Here is a 25,279-nt window from a genome sequence, read left to right on the forward strand (position 1 = left end):
AGCTGTACCATTCATGTCTAAAGACACTGAAAAAGATGAAACTGACCATAGCAGGGAGTTGTCTGATTCATGAAAGAGAAGTCTATGACGAGAAAACTGGATGAAACTGAAATAAGAAACAAAAATACGATGGCTTGATAGATATTAATTATTTATCTTATTGTGTCTTACGCAACAAGACATTTTCTAGTATTATTACTGAGGACTAATCATTCAAAGTTTTTTTTTTAAAAAAATAGTATTTTACACACCATGATCAAGTGGGGTTTATTCCAAGGATGCAAGGATAGCACAACATCTGCATATCAATGTGATATACCACATTAACAAAATGAAGCATAAAAATTTATATAATCATCTCAATAGATGCAGAAAACACACTTGATGAAATTCAACATCTATTTATGATAAAAACTCTCAATGAAGTGGGTATAGAGGGAATGTACCTCAACATAATAAAGGCATATATGACAAACCCACGGCTAACATCATACTGAATGCCAAAAAAATTGAAAGCTTATCTTCTAAGAACAGAATACCTACTCTCACTTACTTGTATTCAAGATTCTACTGGAAGTCTTTAAGGCAATTAAGCAAGAAAAAGAAATAAAAGGTATCCATCTCAGAAAGTAAAACTGTGACTATTTGCATTCTAAACACTATAAACACTATATAAAAGTTCTATACAGTTACAGAACTCTAAAAACACCACCAAAGTTAAACAAATTCAGTAAAATTGTAAAGTACAAAATCAATATATAAAAATCAGCTGCATTTCTTACAATTGTACAACAATCAGAAACACCATTTACAATTGCATCAAAAAGAATAAAATACCGAGGAATAAATTTAACTAAGGAGGGGAAAGATCTGGACACGGAAAACTGTAAGAAACTGCAGAAGACCCAAATAAGTGGATTGTTATCCCATGTTCATGGATTAGAAGAACACTGCTAAAATGTCCATTCTACCCAAGCAATCTACAGGTTCAATGCAATGTCTATTAAAATTCCAATGGCATTTTTCACAGAAATAGAAAGCAACAATCCTAAAATGTACATGAAACCACATAAGACTCCAAATAGCCAAAGCAATCTTGAGAAAGAAGAACAAAACTGAAGGGATCAAGCTTCCATTTTCAAACTATATTACAAAGCTACAGTGATCAAAACAGTATGTTACAGGCATCAAAAGAGACACAGATCAACATGAAAGAAAGTCCAGAAATAAACCCATGCATTTATGGCCAATTAATTTATGACAAAGGAGCCAAGAACATACAATGGGGAAAGGACAGTCTCTTCAATAAATGGTACTGGGAAAACTGGACAGCCACATGCAAAAGAATAAACCTGAGACACCATCTTATCCCATACATGAAAATCAACTCAAAACAGATTAAAAATCTGAAACCATAAAACTCCTCGAAGAAAACACAGAGGATGGCTCCTTGGCCTTGATCGTAGTGATGAGTTTTTAAATCTGATATCAAAAGCAAAGGCAACAAATGCAAAAATAAGCAAATGGAACTATATCAAACTAAAAAGCTTCTGCTCAGCAAAGGAAATCAATAAAATGAAAAGGCAATCTATTCAATGGGAGAAAATATTTGTAAATCATGTATCTGATAAGCGGTAATATCTAACATACATAAAGAACTCATACAACTCAACAGCAATAAAAAATCTGATTTTAAAAATGAGCAAAAGAGACATTTTTTTTCAAGATGACATCCAAACAGCCAACAGGTACAGGAAAAGGTGCTAATCATCAATAAATGTCACTAATCAGGAAAATGCAAATCAAAATCACAATGAGATATCAGTTCAGATCTGTTAGAATGGCTGTCATTAAACAGACAAGAGATAACAAGTACTGGATGTGGAGATAAGGGGAATCTGTGCACTGTTGGTGGGAATATAAATGGTTTAGCCACTAAGGAAAACAGTATGAAGGGTCCTCAAAAAATTAAAAATAAAACTACCATATGATCTCCCAATCTCACTTCTGGGTATTTATCCCAAGTAACCAAAATCACTATCTTGAAGAGATAGCTGCACACCTGTGCTCAATGCAGCATCATCTACAATGGCCAAGACACAGAACCAACCTAAGAGTCCATGAGCAGATGCACAGGAGCATAACTCAGCCATAAAAAGGAGACCCCGCTCTTTGTAACGCTGACGGAGCTTAAGGGAATTATGCTTTGTGAAATAAGTCTGAGACAAGTACTGTATGACCCCACTTATATGTGACATCTAAAAAACTGAGCTCCTAAAAACAGAACAGACTGGTGGCTGACAGAGGTGGGGGTGGAGTGTGACTACGGCCAAAAGGCACACATTTTCAGTTTTTTGTTTTAGGGGGTTTTTTGGCCACGCCACATGGCTTGTGGGATCTCAATTCCCCTATCTGTAACTGAACCCGGGCCACGGCAATGAAAGCCTGGAATTCTAACCACGAGGCTATGAGGGAACCCCATAAACTTTCCATTTCAAGAGAAGTAAGTTCCAGGGATGTCACGTACAGGATGTTGACTACAGTTAACAATATTCTATTATATACTTGAAAGTTTCTGAGAGTAAATCTTAAAAGTTCTCATTACAAGAAAAAACAAGTATAACTATGTTACAGTGGCGAAACCAGAAAGACCTCACCATTATCAGGTCATCAATGACATCAACACTGATGTCCACCAGTAATAAGACCCAGGGACATCATGGAGCCTTTGATATGCTGCAATGACAAGGGCACATCACTCCTGTGATATTACTGCCAAAGATGCACGCCCTCAATCTAATCAGGGAAAGCCACCATCAGACCCAAGTGAAGGAACATTCTGCAAAATAACCCACTACATACTCGATGTGAGACTCAATTTTCTTCAGATACTTCAAAACAAAATACTGAAAGATTCTGAACACAGAAGCAGTAATGAAAACCCAGCTATCTCCAATTTATCTAGACATTAAAGGGATTTGTAAAATACCACCACTCTTTTCACTAAATCTCATATTTGCTTCCCATTAATGAGCACTGGGGGAAGAGGTGGTAAATGGAGGGTGGTCATCCTTTAAAATGGTTAGTTGCCATATTCTAAAAAAAAATGTGTGTTCATGAGACTGGAGAAAGATAACCCAATCATTGGGGTTGCCAACACTACCTTCTTTTATGATCTAACATGTTATTTACAACAACAGTGCAACATTTAAGTAACTTTTCCATCCCCTCAATGGGTACACAGACATTAAAATGTGTATACAGAGTTCAGATTATTAAAAATGTTTATTAGACAGGGAAAAACAGATTACAAAATTGTATTTAAATAAGTTATAATGTTATAAAAACTAAAAACCATAATGACTAACAGAAAATAACTTCCTCCTTATCTTTTAGAGGAAATTATTTGGCAGTTGAATGGTATTTATCCTCACAACAACTGTAGGCCTACTATGTGTAAAGCAACATGCCGGTACCATGGAAGATAAACTTTGAGAAACACATTAGACTCTAATTATAACCTACTGGGTTCAAAACAGGTGATGTTTTTCCCACATTTGCTATGGTGAAAGTGAAATATCTTTATAATGGAAGAAACCTAATAAAACTGCCTTCAAAAATATTTGGTTTTGGTATTCAGAATTTGCCCAAAATATCTATGTTTCTGATAAATTCAGATTCTTCCCACAACACACATGTGCTAGCTCCAGGATGCGTGATCAGTTGCAGCTAAGGGTGACAATGAGCAATAGATGCTGCTGAATTTGGTACAGATTATGCTCCTATAACTGTATTACAACCTCTCATTTCACCTGCTTTGTTTTGATTTGAATGCTGGTGTGAGGAGTCAGTTTTAAAAACTTATTTTTATTCAAATTTCTCCATTCCACCCATTTAACTCCTTCTGTGGATCTTTCTACCTCTGTACATTATTTTACCACAAATAACACAGTAGACAGATATGAACACCCTTCTGGTTTCAGGCCCCTTATCTCCCTGAAGTGACTGGATAGACCATGTCTTAGGTTACCTCTATGTCCACAAATTTAAAGATTCTGCTTGGTTGGTGCAAAAGTTCATTGCAATTTTGCATTGCTGAACTTGGCCGTTTGATATTGTAATACATTCTTAAATAAATGTGTCTATGTTATACATCATTTTAATGCACATTTCTCATTTTATTTTTTTTGCTAATGATATTACTTGCTATTTATTTTATATTTATTTTAGACTATAGAAATGATGTTAGTCAAAAAGCAAATTTGAGCGATTTTTTAATTCAAATTCAAGATGGGTCGTAAAGCAGTGGGAACAACGTGCAACATCAACCCATGCATTTGGCCCAGGGACTGCTAATGAACGTACAGTGCAGAGGTGGTCCAAGAAGTTTCACCAAGGAGACGAGCACCTTGAAGATGAGGAGCCTAGTGGCCAGCCATCAGAGGCTGACAACCACCAATTGAGAGCATCATCAAAGCTGATCCTCTCATGACTACATGGGAAGTTGCCGAAGAACTGAACATCAACCATTCTACGGTCATTCAGCATTTGAAGCAAATCGGAAAGGTGAAAAAATCTGATTAGTGAGTGCCTCATGACCTGACCAAACATTTAAACAATCGTCATTCTGAAGTGTTGTCATCTCTTATTTGATCCGACAAGGAACCATTTCTCCATTGGATTGTGACATGCATTGAAAGTGGATTTTATAAGACAACCAGCAATGAGTCAGTGGTTAGTTGGACTGAGAAGAAGCTCCAAAGCACCTCCCAAAGCCCAACTTGCACCAAAAAATGGTCATGGTCACTGTCTGGTGGTCTGCTGCCCATCTGATCCACTACAGCCTTCTGAATCCTGGCAAAACCATTACATCTGGGAATTATGCTCAGCAAATGAAGGAGATGCAGCACCTGCAGCCGGCAACGGTCAACAGAATGGGCCCAATTCTTCTCACAGCAACACCCGCCACACGTCATACACGCAATACTTCAAAGGTGAACGAACTGGAGTACTAAGTTCTGCCTCAACTGTCATATTCACCTGACGTCTCACCAACCAATTTCCTCTTCTTCAAGAATCTCAACTTTTTGCAGGCAAAACACTCCCACAACCAGCAGGAGGCAGCAAATGCTTTCCAAGAGTCTGTCAAATCCTGAGGCATGGATTTTTACACTACAGGAATAAACAAATTTATTTCTTGTTGTCAAAATGTGTTGATTGTAATAGTTCCTATTTTAACTAAAAAAGATGTATTTGAGCCTAGTTATAATGACTTTAAAATTCACAATCTGAAACCACCATTACTTTTTCACCTAACTAATACAACCTTAGGTCCTACCTCTTTCCATATAAAACCCTTTCAAAGTAAACCCTTACAGCTCCATTTATGGATTAAGTACTTTCTTTCCCAGCTCCTGTATTTTTGGATCACATTACACACTGAAGTCTATCCTTACACAGTTGTGTTAGGCTGTTACAATCAGAGTCTTTTTTTAATGCCTGCACAATTTGTATTAAAGTAGTGACAGAAAACTTCTACTCACCCTTCAACAACGAGATTTACTTCTTTCCCATTATTTCCAACTTCCCAATTCAGCAATAGTCACTCCTCTGTTCCTAAAGCATTCTGGACAAGGTTCTTTTACAACACAACTATATGTTGATCACTGTGATTCCTTCAGTGGTTCTGGCCTTAGTCCTGAATGCTCAAAATGGACCTACGGGGCACTTTATCTTTCTTCACTTAGGTTTCACAACAACTACAGGAATTAGGCACTGTTTATTCCCATTTTACAGATGATAAGACTGACTCTTAAGTCAGCTTCCGACTCTTCTGATCCTATACAATATACTCCCAAATCAGTCCCCAATCTTGGAACATCTCCACTGTTCCCTTTCCCCTCTCTAGCTCCTCTTTGAAAAGGGATAAGGAAATGCACAAACCAAACACCATATATTTTATCCTCTTTTGAGCCCACTAGATTATAAATTACCAGAGCTCTACAAGCGTCTCTCCTGCTCACAGTTTATCCTCTGTGGTGTGCTATACACAGTTAGGCCCACCAACTATTTGGAAGGATACATACCATTCAACCCCCAACCTTAAAAACTATCATTTCAATCAAAACCAAACCACACCAACTCTTCCAGATTTCTTCTTGCCTCTCAAATTCCTATCACCAGACCACTTTCAGTAAAAACACTTCACTTCTCTTTCTCAGAAGGATGGGGTCATCCGGAAGGAGTTTCCTCAAATTCCCACCAGTACAATTCAGGCTCCAGGTTTTTGTCTTTTATCCAACCTCCAATCTCAGAAGAAAGTACATTTCTTTTCTAAAACCTGTCCTAATCAACCAAATCTACAAGTCTCACCTCACTGTTTTACTGGAACCGCTTTCTACAGACACTGTTCACCCCGTCTCACGTTCACTCTGACTGCTCCAGGCCTGCCGCTGTTGCCTACCGTCCCCTTCTGAAATGTCCTGCTGCCTCTCTGGCTGCAGGAGGCCCTGAGCTCAGGCCTGCCCTTAGCTTTTCTCTCTGTGCATCTTCTCTCACGCTGGCTCTCCATTCTCCCCATCTGAGTCCCTAACACTCAGCTCTCTACCCACAGTCCTGACTTCTCATTCCACCTCTAATCCCACGGCATCAGTTCACCGCATTACTTCAGATCTGACATGACAAACACCAAAGTTCCATCTTCTCTCCAAAAACAAATTCTCTTCTAAATTTCCATTTTTCCTGTCACCCAGATAAAAATTTAAAAGTGACTTTTAACCAAAACACCATCCATCTTTAACATACCATCATTAAATCTGTCCATTCCTTTGACTGCAACACCTCTTACTTTATTCCTTCACTTCATTGCCTGCTGCCATGGCTCTCAATTCTAGGAGAGAGAAGCATGCTCCCAACAACCTTTTGGTGAAAAGTCCAGCATTCCAATCTCAAGACTTTCCACAACAACTCTATGAAGGACAATTATGGTTCCTCAAAGTCCCCAAACCAAAGTCCTAATCGTCTGAAGTCAAGCTTCCACACCCTCAATGCCCCCTTCCTCACTACTAGTCCCACACGAGGTTCAGGCACTCCATCTCAGGCACACAACAAGCTCATTCCGACCCCCAATCATGGTGGGCCCCCTTCTCCTAACATACCCCTTCCCTGCCTTCCTATCTATCTAAATTCCATCCATTTCTTAAAACCCAAGATTGACTCTTTCAGTATTTTGCTTCCAACCTGAGGTACTTGCAAAGCATAGCCTGGGTTTTTTTTTTTTATTTTGGCCATACCCCCACGGCTTGGTGGAATCTTAGTTTCCCAATCAGGGATTGAACCTGGGTCCCGGCAGTGAAAGTGCCGAGTACTAACCACTGGACCATCAGGAAAAGTGAAAATGAAAGTTGCTCAGTCATGTTCAACTCTGCAACCCCATGGACTGTAGGTCCGTGGAATTCTCCAGGCCAGAATACTAGAGTGGGTAGCCTTTCCCTTCTCCAGGGGATCTTCCCAACCCAGGGATTGAACCCAGGTCTCCCGCATTGCAGGCGGACTCTTTACCAGCTGAGCCACAATGGAAGCCCAAGAATACTGGAGTGGGTAGCCTATCCCTCCTCCAGCAGATCTTCCTGACCGAGGAATCAAACCAAGGTCTCCTGCATTGCAGGCAGATTCTTGCAGGTGGACTGCCAGGAAAGTCCCTACATTTTTTCCTATTTGCTCCAAGTACTTTAAGTTCTGCCTTTTCGGTTTTTCTATCTGATTCCACACAGAATACACAGCAGCCATTTGTTCAACTGTACTGACATGGCTAAAAGAAATTTAATTCATCAGTTTAGAAAAGCATGTTCTTGGAGACCAGGGAACATGTCCACAGTTTTAAAAATCATTCCTGCACCTAGAATACTTTGTATAAAGACACAATAAATTCTTGTTAACCAAGACAGAACGTGAAGACTACAATGTGCATTTTAAGAAGCATCCTACAGTTTTCATAAGCTTTCATTTTTAAAATTCAGTTTTTATCTGGTCCTTGACACCCACAAGGTTTAAAATATAAAAATTCACACATTCTCAAATATTCTTTAGGTTAATTCTAAAAAAAGAAACCATAGGCATCAAGGGTAGGAGGGTATGATGAAGCTGGTAAGCATTTCATAAAAATATCAGTTCAGATCAGTGTTAGTTACATTTGCTCTAATTTGACTAGATTATTTTTTGGCCACTTAAAATAAATTTTACAAACTTTAGCATGAAAAAATTTTTACCACACACACAAAAAAAGGGCGGGGATGTTAAAATCTTCTCCATAAATAAAATGAAAAAGCTCTCCTAGAAAAATAAATCCAAATTCTGAGTCAAACACATAGACGTCTCTTCCAGAGCACTGGATTAGTAAGGTTAACATAAAAAATGACCCAGGAGGTGTATTAGACAGGGTTCTTGGGTTACTAGGACAGACACCGAGTCGGGCTATCCGTAGCCAAAAGAAATGTACTGGAAGAAATATCAAAGGGGCAGAAAACTGGAGTGACAGGGACCACAGGGCCAGGCTTGGAAGATGGGCCCACACTCCCGGCACTCCAGGGCTGGCAGCAAGAGGCACGGCCTGGCCAACAACGCGGACAGCTACTCCACTCCTCTCCTCCCGCAGCAGCCTCCTCAGAACCCAGCCCCACGGGCTGAGCGGCTGACACGCGGTGCCTGAGTCCTGCACCCACACGGGCCCAGCAGAGAAGGGAGAGGGCACACTGGCCCACACTGGGCTGCTGAGTGGCCTCCTCCTCCTCTCCACGAGGGGCTTTCTCCAGAAAGGAGAATGCTCTGAGGAAGGAGGAGTTGGCCAGAGATCCTAAAAATAATAAACACCTACCCCTCTCTCCACAGAAACCCACTTCCAAAATTATTCACAGAACAACACAAATATTAATCCATACTCTGATTTTCTGCCTGAAAAATCAATCCTCCAGGATACTCCGAATCCCTGCACCACAATCCCAAGTTCTTCTCCAGACGCTCTACTGTGAACACTGTTGCCTCAACGGCCCTTGGCCGCTTCTGCTCAGTCCAACCACAGCATACTCTCCCCAAGTCCCCTGATCAAGTCCTCTGCCAAGTCCTTCCAAACCACACACCTTCTCAAACCCAAGAATTCACCTCCCTTACTCTTTCTCCCACAGCACTGTATTTCTACTTAAAAAAAAAAAAAAAAAAAGTTTTAGCATCAAAGCAGAGCAATTCACAGGGATTATTTTTTAAATAAATATAAGTTGCCTCATTAGTTTTCTTTTATGCATTTAAAATAAATTTCCTCAATATGCAATAAAGTAGTAATTTTTAATGGTACATAGTACTTACATCATGAAATAAAAAATAAAAGTCAGATCTTGAAGGATTTTTCTGGTTCCAGTGGCAGCCCCAAGTTCAAAACTGGTACGGGTCTCTGTTGACTTTTTTTGTTTTCAAGTCCATGGGAATGAAGAAGAAAAATATCCTTTTTCCTCCCTCAGACACTGGTTGGGTTGGTCTCCCCTCTTAATTTTCTTTTTCCCAGCACAGACTGGGGTGGGGGCAGAACAGGGAGAGAGGCAGAGGTAAGAACTATCTTTATGCAGAGGAAGGCTTCTCTTCGTTTCCTTCTGCCTTGTCAGTGGCAGCTGCTCCATAAGGGATGACCTGAGGGAAGGAGAGATGATGGGCCGTTACAGGGCCATCACCAAGCACTGTCTGCCCGGTCTGGTACCTTCCTAACACCAGAACTGCCACAAAAGGTTAAACCATGGGGTCACAGAGCTACACTGTTTTAATATCACACTGGACTGTAATTCCTGGCTTAGTTATCTAACTCCATGCCAGACTGTAAACAACATGAAAGTCGGGGCCTTATTCACGGAACACAGCACAGTGCCTACAGCTCAACAGCTGAATTAATAAGCAAACAACTGAGGTTCAGAAATGTCCCCAAACCACCTTCTTACTACAATTTTCTCCAACCTCAAGTTGCAATGAACTAGAAATTGCCTTTTTCTGGGTTATATATTTACACAGCTGACACTGAATATTGACTTGTGCCAGTCCCTGGACTAAGTGTTATATATAATAAATAATTTCACTTAACCTTCCCACGGTACAATGAAATAGGAGAAAATGAGGTGTAAAGTAATTTGCTCAAGATCAGAGACTAGTGAGTGTAAGAGCCAGGGCTCCCTCCCTGACTGACTCCAGGGCCCAAGCTCTTCACCACCTCAGCCATCAAAACTCAAATGCCACCCCAGGGGCCTGGGCAGCACCTAAGTGTGTGAAGTCCATCAGATCATTCTGACAGAGACACATCATGTTTCCAAAGTAAAGAGGTAATAACATTTTCATGTCCACAAAGAAATAGGCACTCTCCCATTTTTCTTGTAACATGGAACCCTTTTTTCTCGTCTATCTTTCCATTTGTGAAAGAAATTTACAAGGGTATAAGAAACATTCCCCTTAACTCTACCTTCAAAAGGCAAGAACATCTTAGCCACCACAATAAATGGGAGCTGACCCTGGGCCCTGGTATCACAGAGATAAAGACCAGATTCCTTATTTGAAAATTTTCAATATTAGTATGTTGGATACCAATATTTTTTAAATTCTTAATCATCTTGCAGCCCAAACACAGCCATGAGTCAAGAGTCTGTGGTCCTCAAAACATTTCAGGACAAACAGGCTTTCAAGGGCTATACATCCAGGCATGACCTTCCATGACCTACCTGGCCCAACGTCTCCCACCTGGAATATTTTCATCGGCTACCCAAATCCAACCAAGACATTCAGGTGTGGTGTCACACACCACAAACAACTGTCCCTAATATTCCACCTCATTTTCACAGTCTCCTTCAAATTCTTCTCCATCGCTTCTCTAATTTTACACTCTAATCTGCATCTTGCAACAATTTAAAGCTCCTCAAGAGCTCAGATTCTGCATTCTACACATCTCTTTATTTTTTAATTGGAGGATAATTGCTTTACAATATTGTGATGATTTCTGCCATACATCAACATGAATCAGCCACAGGTATACATACATTCCCTCCCTCTTAAACTTCCTTCCCACCTCCCTCCCCAACCCACCCCTCTAGGTTGTCACAGAGCTTTGGACTCCCCTCTTCATACAGCAAATTCCCACTGGCTATCTACTTTACATATGGTAATGTATATGTTTCAATGCTACACTCTCAAATCATACCACCTTCTCTCTCCCCTACTGTGTTATTCTACACAGCTTAAACCCCTCAGTTTGAAGTATTCTTTACAGATACCACAATTACTTCTGTACTAAAAAAAAAAAATCCTTTTTGAAAGAAAAAGTCACTCGTGAGTGCCTAGCTGAAAGATGATACCAAGTTAGTTCCTTATTGAACAGTTGTCAAACCAATGAAATTACCACAGAAATATAGTTACTACATACAGAGACTAACTCATTTTACCAATAAAATCTAAAGGTTTCATCTTACTATTATTAAGTATTATTAAACACAGTCTATCCAAACTACAAAATCTCCAGGGAAGAAATCACCATTGCAGTGATAAGTGTAAAAACCCTGAGTCAGGGCTCACCACACTCAGTAAATAATGACTGAATATAAGTCTAGTAAACAAGTCATTTAGTAAACAAGCAAATAATCAAAAGTTCCAATTGTTAAAAATATATTAGCTCATGGTATTCATTATAAAAAGTGTTTTACAAAAGCATATAACTTTTCTTATGGCATATTTTACTAAGATTCTTAAATATTCAAAGAAAGATCACCACCCTTCCTTTTTATAGAAGTAGCAGCACGGTGTGTTTGAGTTCCTATCCATTTCTGTTCATCATTGCTAAGCTGCTCTCATAAAGCAAATGAGAAAAGTGTTAAATAACAGACTTCTAGGCAGTTCTTTAAAAGGACTTTTTTTCTTTACTCTTTTATGAACAAAGAGATCAACTTTGTTGACCTATATACAAAGAAAGTCTACCTAAGGGATCATTTCTTTTTTATGTTTATAATACTCTTTTCTTCTTCTCTTTATAACATTTTGCTTCCACTTGCTTTAAATTTTTATTCTTTTTGTAGAAGTTTTTTACATGGAGTAGAAATTCACTCTATCTCCTTTTGGAAGTGCTCACAAAATACCACAACATAAGATAATGCATTATGACGCTTGAGTTACTAATTTCCCATTTTAAAGGGGGTTAAGGGACTTCCCTGGTGGTCCAGTGGCTAGAACTCTGTGCTTCCGATGCAGGGGATCCATGTTCAACCCCTGGTCAGGGAACTAGATCCCACATGCTGCAACTAAGACTTGACGCAAATAAATAAATAGTGAAAAAAAAACTTTAAAAAATAAAAAAATAAAAAAAATAAAAGGGGTTAAAAAACATCCCACACTGCCTATAATTTGTTTTATTAAGTGTATTTGGACAAAGCACACCAAAAAACACGCTTTTACTGTGCCTCAGATACGTAACCAGATTCACAGAAACAGCCCCCTTTTGGTTAACTGCACTAAGAAAGCAGTGGCAGAACACAACTTAAACAGTAAGATGTCAAAAAGAAATTTTAAAAACCCCTTCATGTTTGTTTTGCAAATACTTCTGGTGCTCACATTTGAATATGGGTGTTTTATTCTAGTAATCTGTTTCTATTTCAAATTAAATCAGGAGGTTACACGGGCAATGACCTTTTTCAGTCAAACCTTCCTACACCCAGTTCTCCCTGTGAGGGAGTGTTACACAGAGAGAGGTTTAAGGCCTGGTCTGTGAGAAGGGAAAAAACAGTTTTCTTTCTTCCTGAGTAGGGAAAAACCCAGTTCTTCCCTACTGTGCGCTTCTTCCCTGTGAGTCTCTACTGCTCACACAGAAGGCCTCTGATCAGCAAATGTGGGTGGGGTTTTCCACACCAAGCCAAGTCTCTGCAACACCAGCTGGGTGTCCCACAATTTAACTCAATTCTGCCACTATCTTCCCAGAGAAAGTGTCCACCTGGAGATCCCACAGGTCACGGGCTCAGTCCTACGAGACTGTCCCTGTCCCCCTTCAGATGGCGGTCCCCAGCACAGGTTATAACCTGTGCTTCTGACCAACCAGCTACAGATCAGATGTTCCAATGACCCCTCTCCTTGGGTTCCTCACAGACCTCAGGCAAACACTTCCTCACATTTGCCGGTTTATGAAAGGACACGGGTGAACAGCCTGGTGAAGAGAGCTCCTGTCCAGTCAGGAAGGGTCCTGGGTGCAGGAGGCTCTGCTCCCATGGAATCTGGGAGCACCCCCTCCCCTGTGGATGTGTCTGCCCACTGCACGTTCTCTAAACCCCACAGAGGCTTCACTATATAAGCATGATCAAACATTTAACTTCATTTTCAGATTCTCTCCCTTCTCAAGAGAAGTCAGGGTGGGGGTTGGGGGTGGCTGCTGAAAATTTCAAGCTTCGAATCATGGCTTTGTCTTTCTGGTGACCAGTCCTCATCCAAGAACCATTCAGGAGCCCACCCAGGGTTGCCCCATTAGAAAAAGACACTCCTATCATACAGGAAATTACAAGAGTTTCAGGAGCCCTGTGTCAGGAACAGAGGTCAAGGACCAATATTAGAACAAGAGACACTCCTAGTGTTCTTGTCACTTTGGAAATTAGAAGAGTTTAAGGAGCTTTATGCCAGGAACCAGGGACAGAGATCAGTATATATTTTCTATTATCTCACAGTCTATCTCAGGAGGAGCTGAAAAGCCACAACTCCACTCAGAATTCTACTTCCTCCCCACTCCACAGCTAGGGACAAAGGCACATGGCTAAAGTGAACAGCTGCCTACCATACACCATCCTGGGAAGAAGATACTATGGCTTAAAAGGTCAACTCTGAGTAGTCTGAAGAATGAGAATTTAGAAACCAGAAAATACACTCTGACTCAGACGACTGCTGAGCTGCTTTTAAGAAGCTTGAAGGCAAGTAGCTTCATATGACAGCACTCTCCTGACACACACAGCCCACTGACAACACATCCCCCTCTCGAAAGAACTGATCTCACACACACACACAAACACACACACACACAACCACTCCATTCCTAGAAGTTCCCCACTCGAGAAGGACCCCTGGCATTTAAACCTCAATAAAACTAGATAAGTATTCAAAAATCATAGGTATTCTAGTGGCCTGGGTTCAAATACATTTCTAGGAAAAACTGGCGAGCTTTTGCTCTATTAAACAAAACAATGTCCTCCAACCTTTTACTTGTAACACACTGCAGTACTAACTTGCATAAGCGAACTACCTGACTGGTGTGCAACAGCCTGCTACACACACACACACACACACACACGCGCGCGCGCGCGTGCACACAGAAAACCTCTGAAAGAAGAATCAAGAGTGAGAAACAGGGTGGCCAGAGAAGATGGGTGGGAAAGAGATTTACCTTTCACTCCATATCCTTTGCACCTTTTGAATTTTGTACTGTGTGCATATTCAAGATAGTCTTTCTGAGTAAGTTACCCTAAAAAGAGTGTAAAGAAACTTTAGGGTCTCTACTTCACATCCTTTCAGACTTATCTCTTGAAGAGACTACAGTATTTTATCTCTACCTGTACAATACTTAAATACACTGGTATTTTTGCTGATTTACTGGCATTTACATCAGATGCTTCACAAAAGCATGGCTTCCCTTCTGCCTTGTTCATGAACAGTATTCAACCTGGAAGTAGGCACTCAATAAAAGTTTGTAGGACAAATGAATAAATGAATGAATAAATCTAAGAAAGAACACTTGGATTTCCCTGGTGGAACAGTGGATAAGAATCTGCCTGCCAATGCAGGGACATGGGGTCAATCCCTGGTCTGGGAAGATTCCACATGCCACGGAGCAACTAAGCCCAAGAGCCTCAACTACTAAAGCCCGTGCATCTAGAGCCCACCTGCAACATGAGATGCCACCGCAACGAGAAGCCCGCCCACCTGAAAGAAGAGTAGCCCCCGCTCTGTAACTAGAGAAAGCCCGCCCGCAGCAGCGAAGACCCAGTGCAACCAAAGGTTAATGAATTAATTAAAAAAAAAAAATGAACACCTCTTCCTATTGAAAAGGTTAGGAAGAAAAGGCATCAAAAAGGCTGGGAAAAAGACTGAACACTCTTGAGGATCTATGTTACCTCAACACAAAAATTCTCAAAATGGATTCAAGTTTTCGTGAGTGTTGAGAGGATTTTACTCAGAAATTCAGATGTATATGTTTTATTACTAAATGTTAACTTTGAACTTTATTTCCAAATTCAATTCCTTATTCTTCTTTTATCCATATATTATCTTTTTTTGCCCATCATGGTTCCTTTGTTCTGTTTCATGTTAACCACCATCAACCAAATCCTTTAGATTCAGCACCCCTAAACTTTACACCTTGTTTCTATTACTCTGACTTACATAAAGAAAAAAGTGATGATGACAGGAAAATTTTATGAGCATCCCTATTAATCTCTATCTTCAAATTAACTACTTTAATATTAACAAAACTTTAGAATCCAAATTTGACATACATTGTTGATAATGAACCACTATCGACAAGTCATTAAAACAGCATCACTACTTGATTATAGTTTGTTGGTGTGTTTATTTAATTGTTAATAAAACTTCCCAGGCTATCAGCAAAATGAAAATCCTTTTCCCTCAGGTTTTCGCTAGGCATCACTAGGGTTGGGGATCAGTACACCGTATCAAGTACCCAACACAAATCCTGTGAGATGGCAGAGACTTTCAAGTTCAACATCCGGAAGAAATCCTAGATGTCCTATGATAGAACCATCCAAAGAGATTCTGAAAGGATTTACAACCACATACACACACACCTTCTATGAGCTGATACTCAGGATTATCAGACACCTTGTCACTAAGACTGGAAATAAAAAAAGAGCTGAGAGACTTCTCTGAGACCTATCTATCAACACTTTACTGGTAGACACTAGCGTTTGGTGTATTTTGGTTATTTTTAGTTCCTCCACTAGACTGCAAGCTTCCTGAAAGCACGGACTACATGTTCACTCTCATTCATTCACACAGTCAACAAATAATACTGAGCATCTACTACTATTCTAAGCACTGAGGACAGAGGAGTGAATAGAAAAGATAAAAAAAAGAGACGTACATTCCTATCCTCAGGGACCAGCCTGCATTCAGGTGAGAGGAACAGACAATACACAGAATGAATACACAATATGTCTCGATGGTGATACGTGCTGCCAAGAAAAAAAGCGTTGACAGATGCACAATGGACTGGTGTTATCTTATACAGGGTGATCATTACAGATCTGCCTGATAAATTTAACAAAGACCTCAGGTGAAGGAGAGAGCCATGCAGATACCAAGGGGGAGAATCAGCACCGGAGCTAGAGGGCTGGAAGAGTAGGGTGAGAGAGAGGGAGGGTGCTCAGACATGAGGTCAGAGCTATGGCGGGGGACCAGGTCACCAGAGCGTGGGTCAAGACTTTGATTTGCTGAGACAGACCACCACTGGAGCAGAGGAGTGACAGAATCTGACTTCTGTGTCAGAAGAATCACTCGACCACTGTAGCAGGGAAGACTAGAGGGGTAGGGGCACAAGCAGGGAGACCAGTCAGGAGGATCAAGTCATAAGCCAGGCAAGAGGCAATACGGGGTTAGGCCAAAATAGTGTAGTGGAGGGAATTCCCTGGCAGTCCTGTGGTTAGGATGCTGTGCTTCCACAGCAAGAGGCAGGGGTTCAATCCCTGGTTGGAGAACAAAGATCAAGTAAGCAGCGCAGTGCAGAAAAAAAAAAGTGTGAAGGAGTAAATAAACCAATGTGTTCTTGAACAAGAGCCTTGCCTTTTGCTATTTCTACTATTATTTCTACTAAAGTAGATACACAACACTCTATTCACTGAAAAATGAGACTCACCAAAAGCAAAAGATTAGGGCAAGAAGTAGAAAAGAATAATGAAGATCGTAGTACAATTTCAGACTAGAATCCACAACTTGGGAAGTAGGTAGAAAGAGAGGTAACGGGAGAAACATCTAACTGACTAACCTGTATTTACTAGGCAGGCACAGGGAAAGAGTATGGGGGTGGACGTGCACGTGTGTGTGTGTGTGCACATGCATGCACACACACTCTCTCTCTCTCTCACACACACAAAACCTCAGGAAAGATGTAGAAAAACAAAGATCAGAAATATCCAGTCAGCTGGATCCACACACTCGTGGTGACTCTAGAGCAATGTAATACTGTACGACCCCCGAGATATGCTACAAAAGGACCCCCCGACCGGCCTGGGCTCCACTAGAAGCTCTTCGCCGTGGTTACCACCCCTGGGAGTGCCACCTGAGCCTTACTCCCCACTCTGGAGCCTGGGGAAGGTCCTTTCACCTGCTCCCCTGGGGGCATTTTTACTGACAAACACTCAGGCTACCAGAGTCTCCACTCACTGAGGGTCTTCAATGTCAGTCATCCCATCCCCTCACCCAACCTAGTGAGCTCAAGGATCTGAGGAAATGAGAACCAGGAACCCCATGCCAAGAGAGGCAGGGCTCCTGACAGAAAAGCTCAACAAGCAAAACTAAGACCTTTAAGGACAGTTTTGTTATTTTTAAAAAGATATTTTTTTTAAATAAAAACAGTTCTAATGCACAAGAAAATCTGAGATGATCCCGTGAGTATTTACCTTTCTGCCTCAGTAAAAAAGACCCCTGAGGAGCAACTTCAACTTTCCCAAGCACTATGATGTCACCCCATGTATAGTCAGTATCACTAGCCTTTCCAGGAGAGTATTTCACATTGCTAGATATTTCAACTGTCTAACGCCTGTGTCACACTCCCCTACCCCAGGCCAGGAAGGGCAGAGTACAAGCAAGCCCACCCCTAGTATCTCTCACTTTCTGTAATCACAGAGGCTCCAAAGAAGGAAAGGAATGGAAGTAAGAGAGAAGATTTCACTGGAAGTGCTTTAGGAAGGCCCAAGGTGAATACCGTGACAAAGATGAATGTCATAATACCCAATTTAGTGTAATAAAATCTTACTCAAGAAATATGTTTCAGTCTTCTGTACTGCTTATGATAAAATATTAATTGGAAGATATGGCAGATTAAAAATACAAATGCAGAAGCTTTCTGGCAGTCCAGTGGTTAGAACTCCATGCTCCCACTTCAGGGGGCACAGGTTCCATCCCAGGTCAGGGAACTGAGAATCCACCATGCTCCACAGTTTAAATAAGTAAGTAAACAAATAAATAAAGTATATTTATTTGCTAATCTTTGTCAGTCACGATGTAGTCAGTCCACGATCTTGACTGTGGGTCTACGGTTGAAATGCAAGTTGTCTTTCAAATACTATGCCCACCATGTGTGACCTGTATTTTTCAGCTCTAGATTTTAAGAAGAAAAACAGAAACTTGAAAACATTCATGAAGTGATCTATATGCAGAGTCCTTCTAGACTTTTAAGACTTCCTCTCCATCTTTTTTAGTTTGCTAATCCATATTAATCGAGCAGCAACTTTTTTTAGTAACCTGAAATTACTGGATCATTCCAAAGCATTTGAAATATTTTCACAAAACCATTCTTTTTGAACTCAAATTTCACCAACTGACGTCATATTTAATTACACTGCACAATTACAATTTCCAGTGTAGTACAACAAATATATACAGATATAGAGACAAATACAATGAATATATTACAAAAAACATAAACAAATACAGGGATCAATACAGCTGGTTGGGAGGCCACATGGTCTGGAACCTGTCAGGACCAGCAGCTCACAGAGTAGAAGCAAGCACTCAGTGTATCAAGTGGTTAAAGCAGAGCAAAAGACTGTCCATTGTACATCAGCTTCACTGTAAGAAATGTTAATTATCACGAATGCCTAAACCTCAAGGTTTTATTTATCGAAACGTCACCATAATTAGTAAAACATCTAAGGAGGGGGATTTTCCTGCTACTGATGCTTGTTTATCAACAGGTAAAGCAGACAGAGATTTGAAGGAAAGAGAACTCATTTTCATCATGCTGTTGAGTCTGCCCCTCTAAGACTTCCTGCCTGCCTGTCTCCTTTGTAACTGTATCACAGAACCTGACATTTGATGAGTGCTCAATAAAGCTGCTCAGTAAACTTGCTGAATATGTTCACACACCCCAACCTGGATCAGTATCTCAGCTGCTATCACTGCTGGCCTATAAATAAAATTTTCTGGGGCTGGAAAAATGGAATGCTAGAAGGTTTGACTCATGGTCTATTATCTGCTAATATTTTCCATCTCTTTTTCTTTACATTGTAACTATGTTTCCTGACACTGGTTAACTAAATTTATAAATCAGAGTCCTATTCATACTTACATTATTATTGTTTTAATGCTAATATTGATAGTATTCTGAAAATTATTCTATCTTGATTAAAGCCATTAGTGCTCATTAAAAAATAAAATTGGGTTGAATGTCCTATTGAGTTTGAATTTCACATTCCCACAATGCGTGGCAACTAATGCTTCCAGTTTCTGGCACTACTACTGAGAACATAAAAGTTCTCCTGGAACTAACAAATTACTTCCCTTCCAACACAATTATATAATCTGAGAATTGAATGGCACCCTAGAGATTATTCTGTGGTCCAAAATCCCTCCCAATTAAGGGTTCCAATCAAAAACCACTCAACTTTTTGGGACAAGGAGGGATGTTTATCTTTAAATCCCATGTTACAGAATGCTGCACCGATATAGTAGGCTCTTAACACATATTAGTTTAAACAAATCTAAAATACACCCATTTCATTAATTTTATTCTTCCTAGGCTTTAGCTATATTATCTACTGAATCTGTAATTAAAGAGTTGCATGAATCTTCTGCTCATTAACCAATGTTCAAAGAGAAATTCTGTAGAGGAAACTTTATGATCAGTCAAATGTTTTAACATCAATGCTGCTTGTACTGGTACATAATAAACCTTCAACAGAAAACAGAAAATCAAGTCTTCATTACTTTGCTTATGATCCATAAAGGGTTTCCAATTTATCCAAAATATTCACATGTTCACAGTTCCTAGTATGATTTATTTAACATGTAAAGTCTTGCATCATTCATACAATTATATACCCTTCTACTTATAATTGGGGTTCCCACAGATTTAACCATATTACTGCAGTAAGACATGCTATTATGCTAATTAGTTTTCCCTCCAATTAACAGCCTGTGATCCCATCTGATTTCCCATAATACGACATGATAATAGAGAGAACAAAGCCTCTGGGGCAGTAAACATCACCAGTCATTTTCTTTTATGCAAGTATGTGTTCCAAAACAGTACACAATTTACGGCAAGGCATTGCCTAGCAGCTATTACAATGCATCTGTTTTGAGGACTTTTACAATATATTCTTGGACACAAAGTATACATTTCCAAATCTAGTTTCCTACTGTTTCGCTGAAAGCGAAGACACAAAATCTCTCAACAGTACAATTACAGTGCTTTTATTAACTTTTTTTTTCCCAGGCATTAAATTCCCACTTCCTCCTAAATATCTTTGGACAGCAACTTCTGGCAACCCATCTGTCTTTCATCACAGCTTCTTTTCATAACTAACGGGTCAAGTTCTTTTCTCTCCATTTCAACACGATGTACTGTACTTGCAGTCCTGCCACGATAGCCCACTGCTGAATGCTGGAATACAGCATATTGAATTTCACTGTCCTTCATTGTTTCCAGTTTAACTGCCATTTTACCACCATACACACGAGAGGAACACGTTCCCACAGGCATCTTATGAATTTCCAAAGCGGCTATTCTGAGTATTTAGAAAAAACATTTGCCTTCTCTGAATTCCCTTTATCACCAGAGAAACGGCTTTGAGGAGTTCAGAGATTTTTTTTAAGTACCCTATGCAAAAAGAAACTGATTCTAAGCATTTCTATTTTGCAAGCAAATTTAATCCTAAAGATCTTCCTAAGGCAATGGAGGAATGTCGGGGCAAAGAATCTTAAAAGACCGATTTTGGCTTTCCCAATTAAAATGAAAAAATTTTCAACCCACAAAGATTATCTTATCAAATTGTCCTTTCTTCTCAGGCTTACACCATATGGGCTACCCAGCGCAGTGGAAAATAAACAACTGGCTTTGGCTTTTGCACAACGCCCTAAATCTTCCTAAGACTCCCCCCACCGCCTCGGGCTCCCAGACGTACATAATCCCTCGGGCAAACCCCGGACCTGCCAATGAAGTGGATGCTTTCTCCTCCACAAAGGGCTGGCCCCGCGCCGCGTGCACGGAGGCCCCTACACACACACACACACACATGTGCTGGGCTGGCCTGACACAAGCGCGGGGCTGCCCTCCCCGGACCCCAAGCCGCAGGCCCGGCCCGAACGCCGCGCGCTCACCCCGGCCACCGCCTTCTGCCAGCCGCCCCTCTCTCCTCAGTGACAGGAGGCCCGCTCGCGAGTGCCTTGGCCGCGAGCTGCCGTCCCCGTCGGCCCGAACCTCCGACCCCACTTCCCCTCCGCCCACCGTCCTCGTCCCTTTCCCCCTCGCTCTCGCCTCAGGAAATTCCGTCGGAACTTCACTCGGGCCGAACCGAGCGGCCGGGTCCGGGCCGCGCCCCGCCAGCCCCGCGCCTCAGTCCGAGGTGACTACCGACCCCGGAGACGACCCCCTGCCAACCCCACGCCTCACCTCCTCCTCACTCTCGCTGCGGAAACACAGGCACGCGGCCCGCTTCTTGTAGCCGTCGCCGTCATAGGTGCGGGTCTGGTTCGACTTGAGCTTCATCATCCTCCGGGCCCGGGTTGGGGGGTGCGGCGCGGGTCTCGGGAGTCGAGGGTGGGGAGCCCGCTCCAGACGGCCACGCGCGCGCGCGCGCCCCCGGCTCGGCCAAGGGAAGCAGGGAGGGGGAGCCGCTACTCCGCTACACGGCTCCGCCGCTGACTCGCCGCGGCCGCCTCATTCCCCCCGGCCGAGGCCCCGCTCCGCCGCCGCCGTCACGGCTGCCGTCGCCGCCGCCACCGCGGCCGCCTCCCCCTCTGTCGCCGCCACCCCCGACGACGACCGCGCCGCCATCTTGGGCGCGCTGCGTCAGCGGCGTAAGGCCGCGCCGGCCTGCGGGACGGCCGCGCGCTCGCAGCGCCGGCCGCGTTCGGGAATTGCGCCCTCCCAGTCCGCGCGGCGTAAACGAGCGTCTGGGATGAGAGGGCGCCGCGACTCGACGCGGCCGCTACGCTAGTAGCGTAGGGGCGGGGACGGGGAGCCAATCTGGGAGGAAGCGGAGGGGAAAAGGGTGCGGGTGCTGGGCTGCTCCGCTTCGCTAAAGAGGCGGAAGCGAGAATTTGCCCAAGATCACGCCGCCTGGTCCTTGGCCTTGCCCATCCATTAGGGAGCGGGTGAGAGGGAAGGTCTAGAAGTAAAAAGTAGGATGCAATTAAACGCAATGGAGAGTGCAACCCGTAATGCCTGGGATTAAGCACTGCACACAAACGGGGCAGAAGGTGATGCACATTGCATTGATATCCAGGATCTCTGACAGTCTGTGGGCTGGGTCATTGAAAGGACGGATGTTTTATCTTACATTTCTTTATCATGCAAAAAAGCAAATGCTTCCTCTTTAGGGATACAGGAGGGCCAGAAAAGGGTGAGAAAGACAGTGTGCAAATCATAAGGCATCATCATTTGGGCAGTAAAAGAGGAGGATATACCGTGGATGTCAAATAGATTCTCCAGGGAAAGACATACAGCCAGATGCCCTCCAGCAAGGTAAAAGGAGTATGACTTGTGAAAGTTCTTAATAGCCCACACCGAAAGTAGTCCATGTGGATGCCCCGGAGGTTCTGAAAATCCTGTGCGAGATTTGTTTGTGAATTGCTTATTACTACCCCCCTTTTTTTTTTGAATTTGTGTGTATTTAGCATAGTCAAAAAAGATAATGATTTGAAGCCAAACAAACCTATGTTGGACTTCACTTACATAATTTGTACCCCTCTAAAATAGAAATAAATGCATTTGACACCTGGCACATAGTAGTCACACAATACATTGTAACTACAGACATACCTCGATTTATTTTACTTTGTTTTTGTCTTTTTACAAATTGATGGACTGTGGCAATCCTGCATTGAGCAACTTTTTTCCAACAGTATTTGCTCACTTGTCTCTATGTCACATTTTGGTAATTCTTAAAATACTGCAAGCTTTTCATTATACTATGATCAGTGATCTTTGAAGTTACTATCAATAACTTGCTGAAAGCTCAGATGATGGTTTGCATTTTTTATTAATGAGGTTTTTCTTTTTTTTGGTTGCACTGGGTCTTCATTTGGAGAAGGCAATGGCACCCCACTCCAGTACTCTTGCCTGGAAAATCCCATGAACGGAGGAGCCTGGCAGGCTGCAGTCCATGGAGTCACTGAGTCAGACACGACTGAGCGACTCCACTTTCACTTTTCACTTTCATGCCCTGGAGAAGGAAATGGCAACCCACTCCAGTACTCTTGCCTGGAGAATCCCAGGGACGGGGGAGCCTGGTGGGCTGCCATCTATGGGGTCGCACAGAGTCGGACACGACTGAAGCAACTTAGCAGCAGCAGCAGGGTCTTCATTGCTGTTCACAGGCTTTCTCTAGTTGTAGTGAGCAGGGGCTACTCTCTTGCTGTGGTGTCTGGACTTCTTATTGCAGTGGCTTCTCTTGTTGCAGAGCACAGTGCTTCCCTGGTGGCTCAGATGGTAAAGAATATGCCCGCAGTGTGGGAGACCTGGGTTTGATCCTTGGGCTGGGAAGATCCCCTGGAGAAGAGAATGGCTACTCACTCCAGTATTCTGGCCTAGAGAATGCCATGGACTGTATAGTCCTTGGGGTCGCAAAGAGTCGGACAAGACTGAGCGACTTTCACTTTTTCTTGTTGCACAGCACAGGCTCTAGAGCTTGGGCTCAGTAGTTGTGGCTCATGGGCTTAGTTACCCTGTGGCATGTGGGATCTTCCTGGAGGAGGGATCGAACCTGGTCGATGTCCCTTGCATTGCAAGGTGGATTCTTAACCACTGGACCACCAGGGAAGCCCATGAAGTACCTTTAAATTAAGGTATGTGCATTGTTTTTTAGACATAATGCTATTGCACACTTAATAGATTATAGTATAGTATAAACATTTGCCCTAGGAAAACAAAAGTTCCTGTGACTTTTGCAATATTTACAATCTTGCAAAATTGCTTTATTGCAATATTTGCTTTATTGCATGGCCTGGAACTGAACCAGCAGTATCTCTGAGGTATGCCTGTAATGTTATTGGCATTTCACTAAGCCCTGGACACAGAAGATATGGAATTTCAGTTAGTTGTAGTTAATCTTCATGTGACAGAATTCCCCAAATCCTGGTCATTTTGATTGTCTTTCTAGCTTCATCCTCTGCCATTATGTCTCTAATTTATTTTTTAAATATTTATTTATGTGGGTGCCTCAGATAGCATGTGGGCTTCTCATTGTGGTGTGTAGGCTCAGTAGTTTGTGGCATGCAGCTTAGTTGCCCCATAGCACGAGGGATCTTAGTTCCCTGACCAGGGTTTGAACCTGACCAGGAATCAAACCCACGTCTCCTGCATTAGAAGGCAGATTCTTAACCACGGGACCATGAGGGAAGTCCCAAACACTCCAATTTTTAAAAATGGAACCTGTAATTGAACAGATACTTCACAAAATAAGACCCAAAAATGCTCAAGGAACACACAGAAACACTGCTTAAGATCATTGTTATTAGGTAACTATAAATTAAAACTACAATGAGTTACAATGTCACACTCATTAGAATGAATAAAATCAAAAAGACTTGAAACACTAAATGTTGGCTAGGATGTGAACAACTGAAACTCTGATACAATGGTTGTGTGCCGATTGTACAATGAAACACCACTCTGAAGAAAATTTTAGCAAATTCTTACTAAGTTAGACCTAGCCTATGACCCAGCAATTCCATTCCTAGGCATTTACTCAACAGAAGTGAAGATAAATGTCCACAAAAACTTACATAAGAATGTTTGCTGCTGCTAAGTCGCTTCAGTCGTGTCCGACTCTGTGCGACCCCATAGACGGCAGCTCACCAGGCTCCCCCGTCCCTGGGATTCTCCAGGCAAGAATACTGGAGTGGGTTGCCATTTCCTTCTTCAGTGCATGAAAGTGAAAAGTGAAAGTGAAGTTGCTCAGTCGTGTCCGACTCCTAGTGACCCCATGGACTGCAACCTACAAGGCTTCTCTGTCCATGGGATTTTCCAGGCAAGAGTACTGGAGTGGATTGCCATTGC

At 42.0% G+C, this 25,279-nt stretch overlaps 1 protein-coding gene and 1 non-coding gene across 3 annotated transcripts in view; both read right to left on the bottom strand.

The window, feature by feature from the left end:
• Positions 1–22,071, bottom strand: part of NUDT3 (nudix hydrolase 3) — a 114,877-nt gene extending 92,806 nt beyond the window's left edge. For both annotated transcript variants that reach the window (XR_014062068.1, XM_081520022.1), the window contains exon 1: positions 21,671–22,071. Coding sequence is in view for 1 of the 2 variants with exons in the window: in XM_081520022.1 (XP_081376148.1) it covers positions 21,671–21,769 (99 nt within the window). In the remaining variant the exon portion in view is untranslated. The remainder of the gene's footprint in view (positions 1–21,670) is intronic.
• On the bottom strand, positions 7,317–7,388 carry TRNAE-UUC (transfer RNA glutamic acid (anticodon UUC)). The gene has a single exon. It is a non-coding gene; the product is annotated as a tRNA-Glu (tRNA).
• Positions 22,072–25,279: the final 3,208 nt, after the last annotated feature.

This window comes from Giraffa tippelskirchi, chromosome 8, assembly GCF_054371585.1.
Source record: "Giraffa tippelskirchi isolate mGirTip1 chromosome 8, T2T-mGirTip1v1.2.pri, whole genome shotgun sequence".
Classification (NCBI taxonomy): Eukaryota; Metazoa; Chordata; class Mammalia; order Artiodactyla; family Giraffidae; genus Giraffa; species Giraffa tippelskirchi.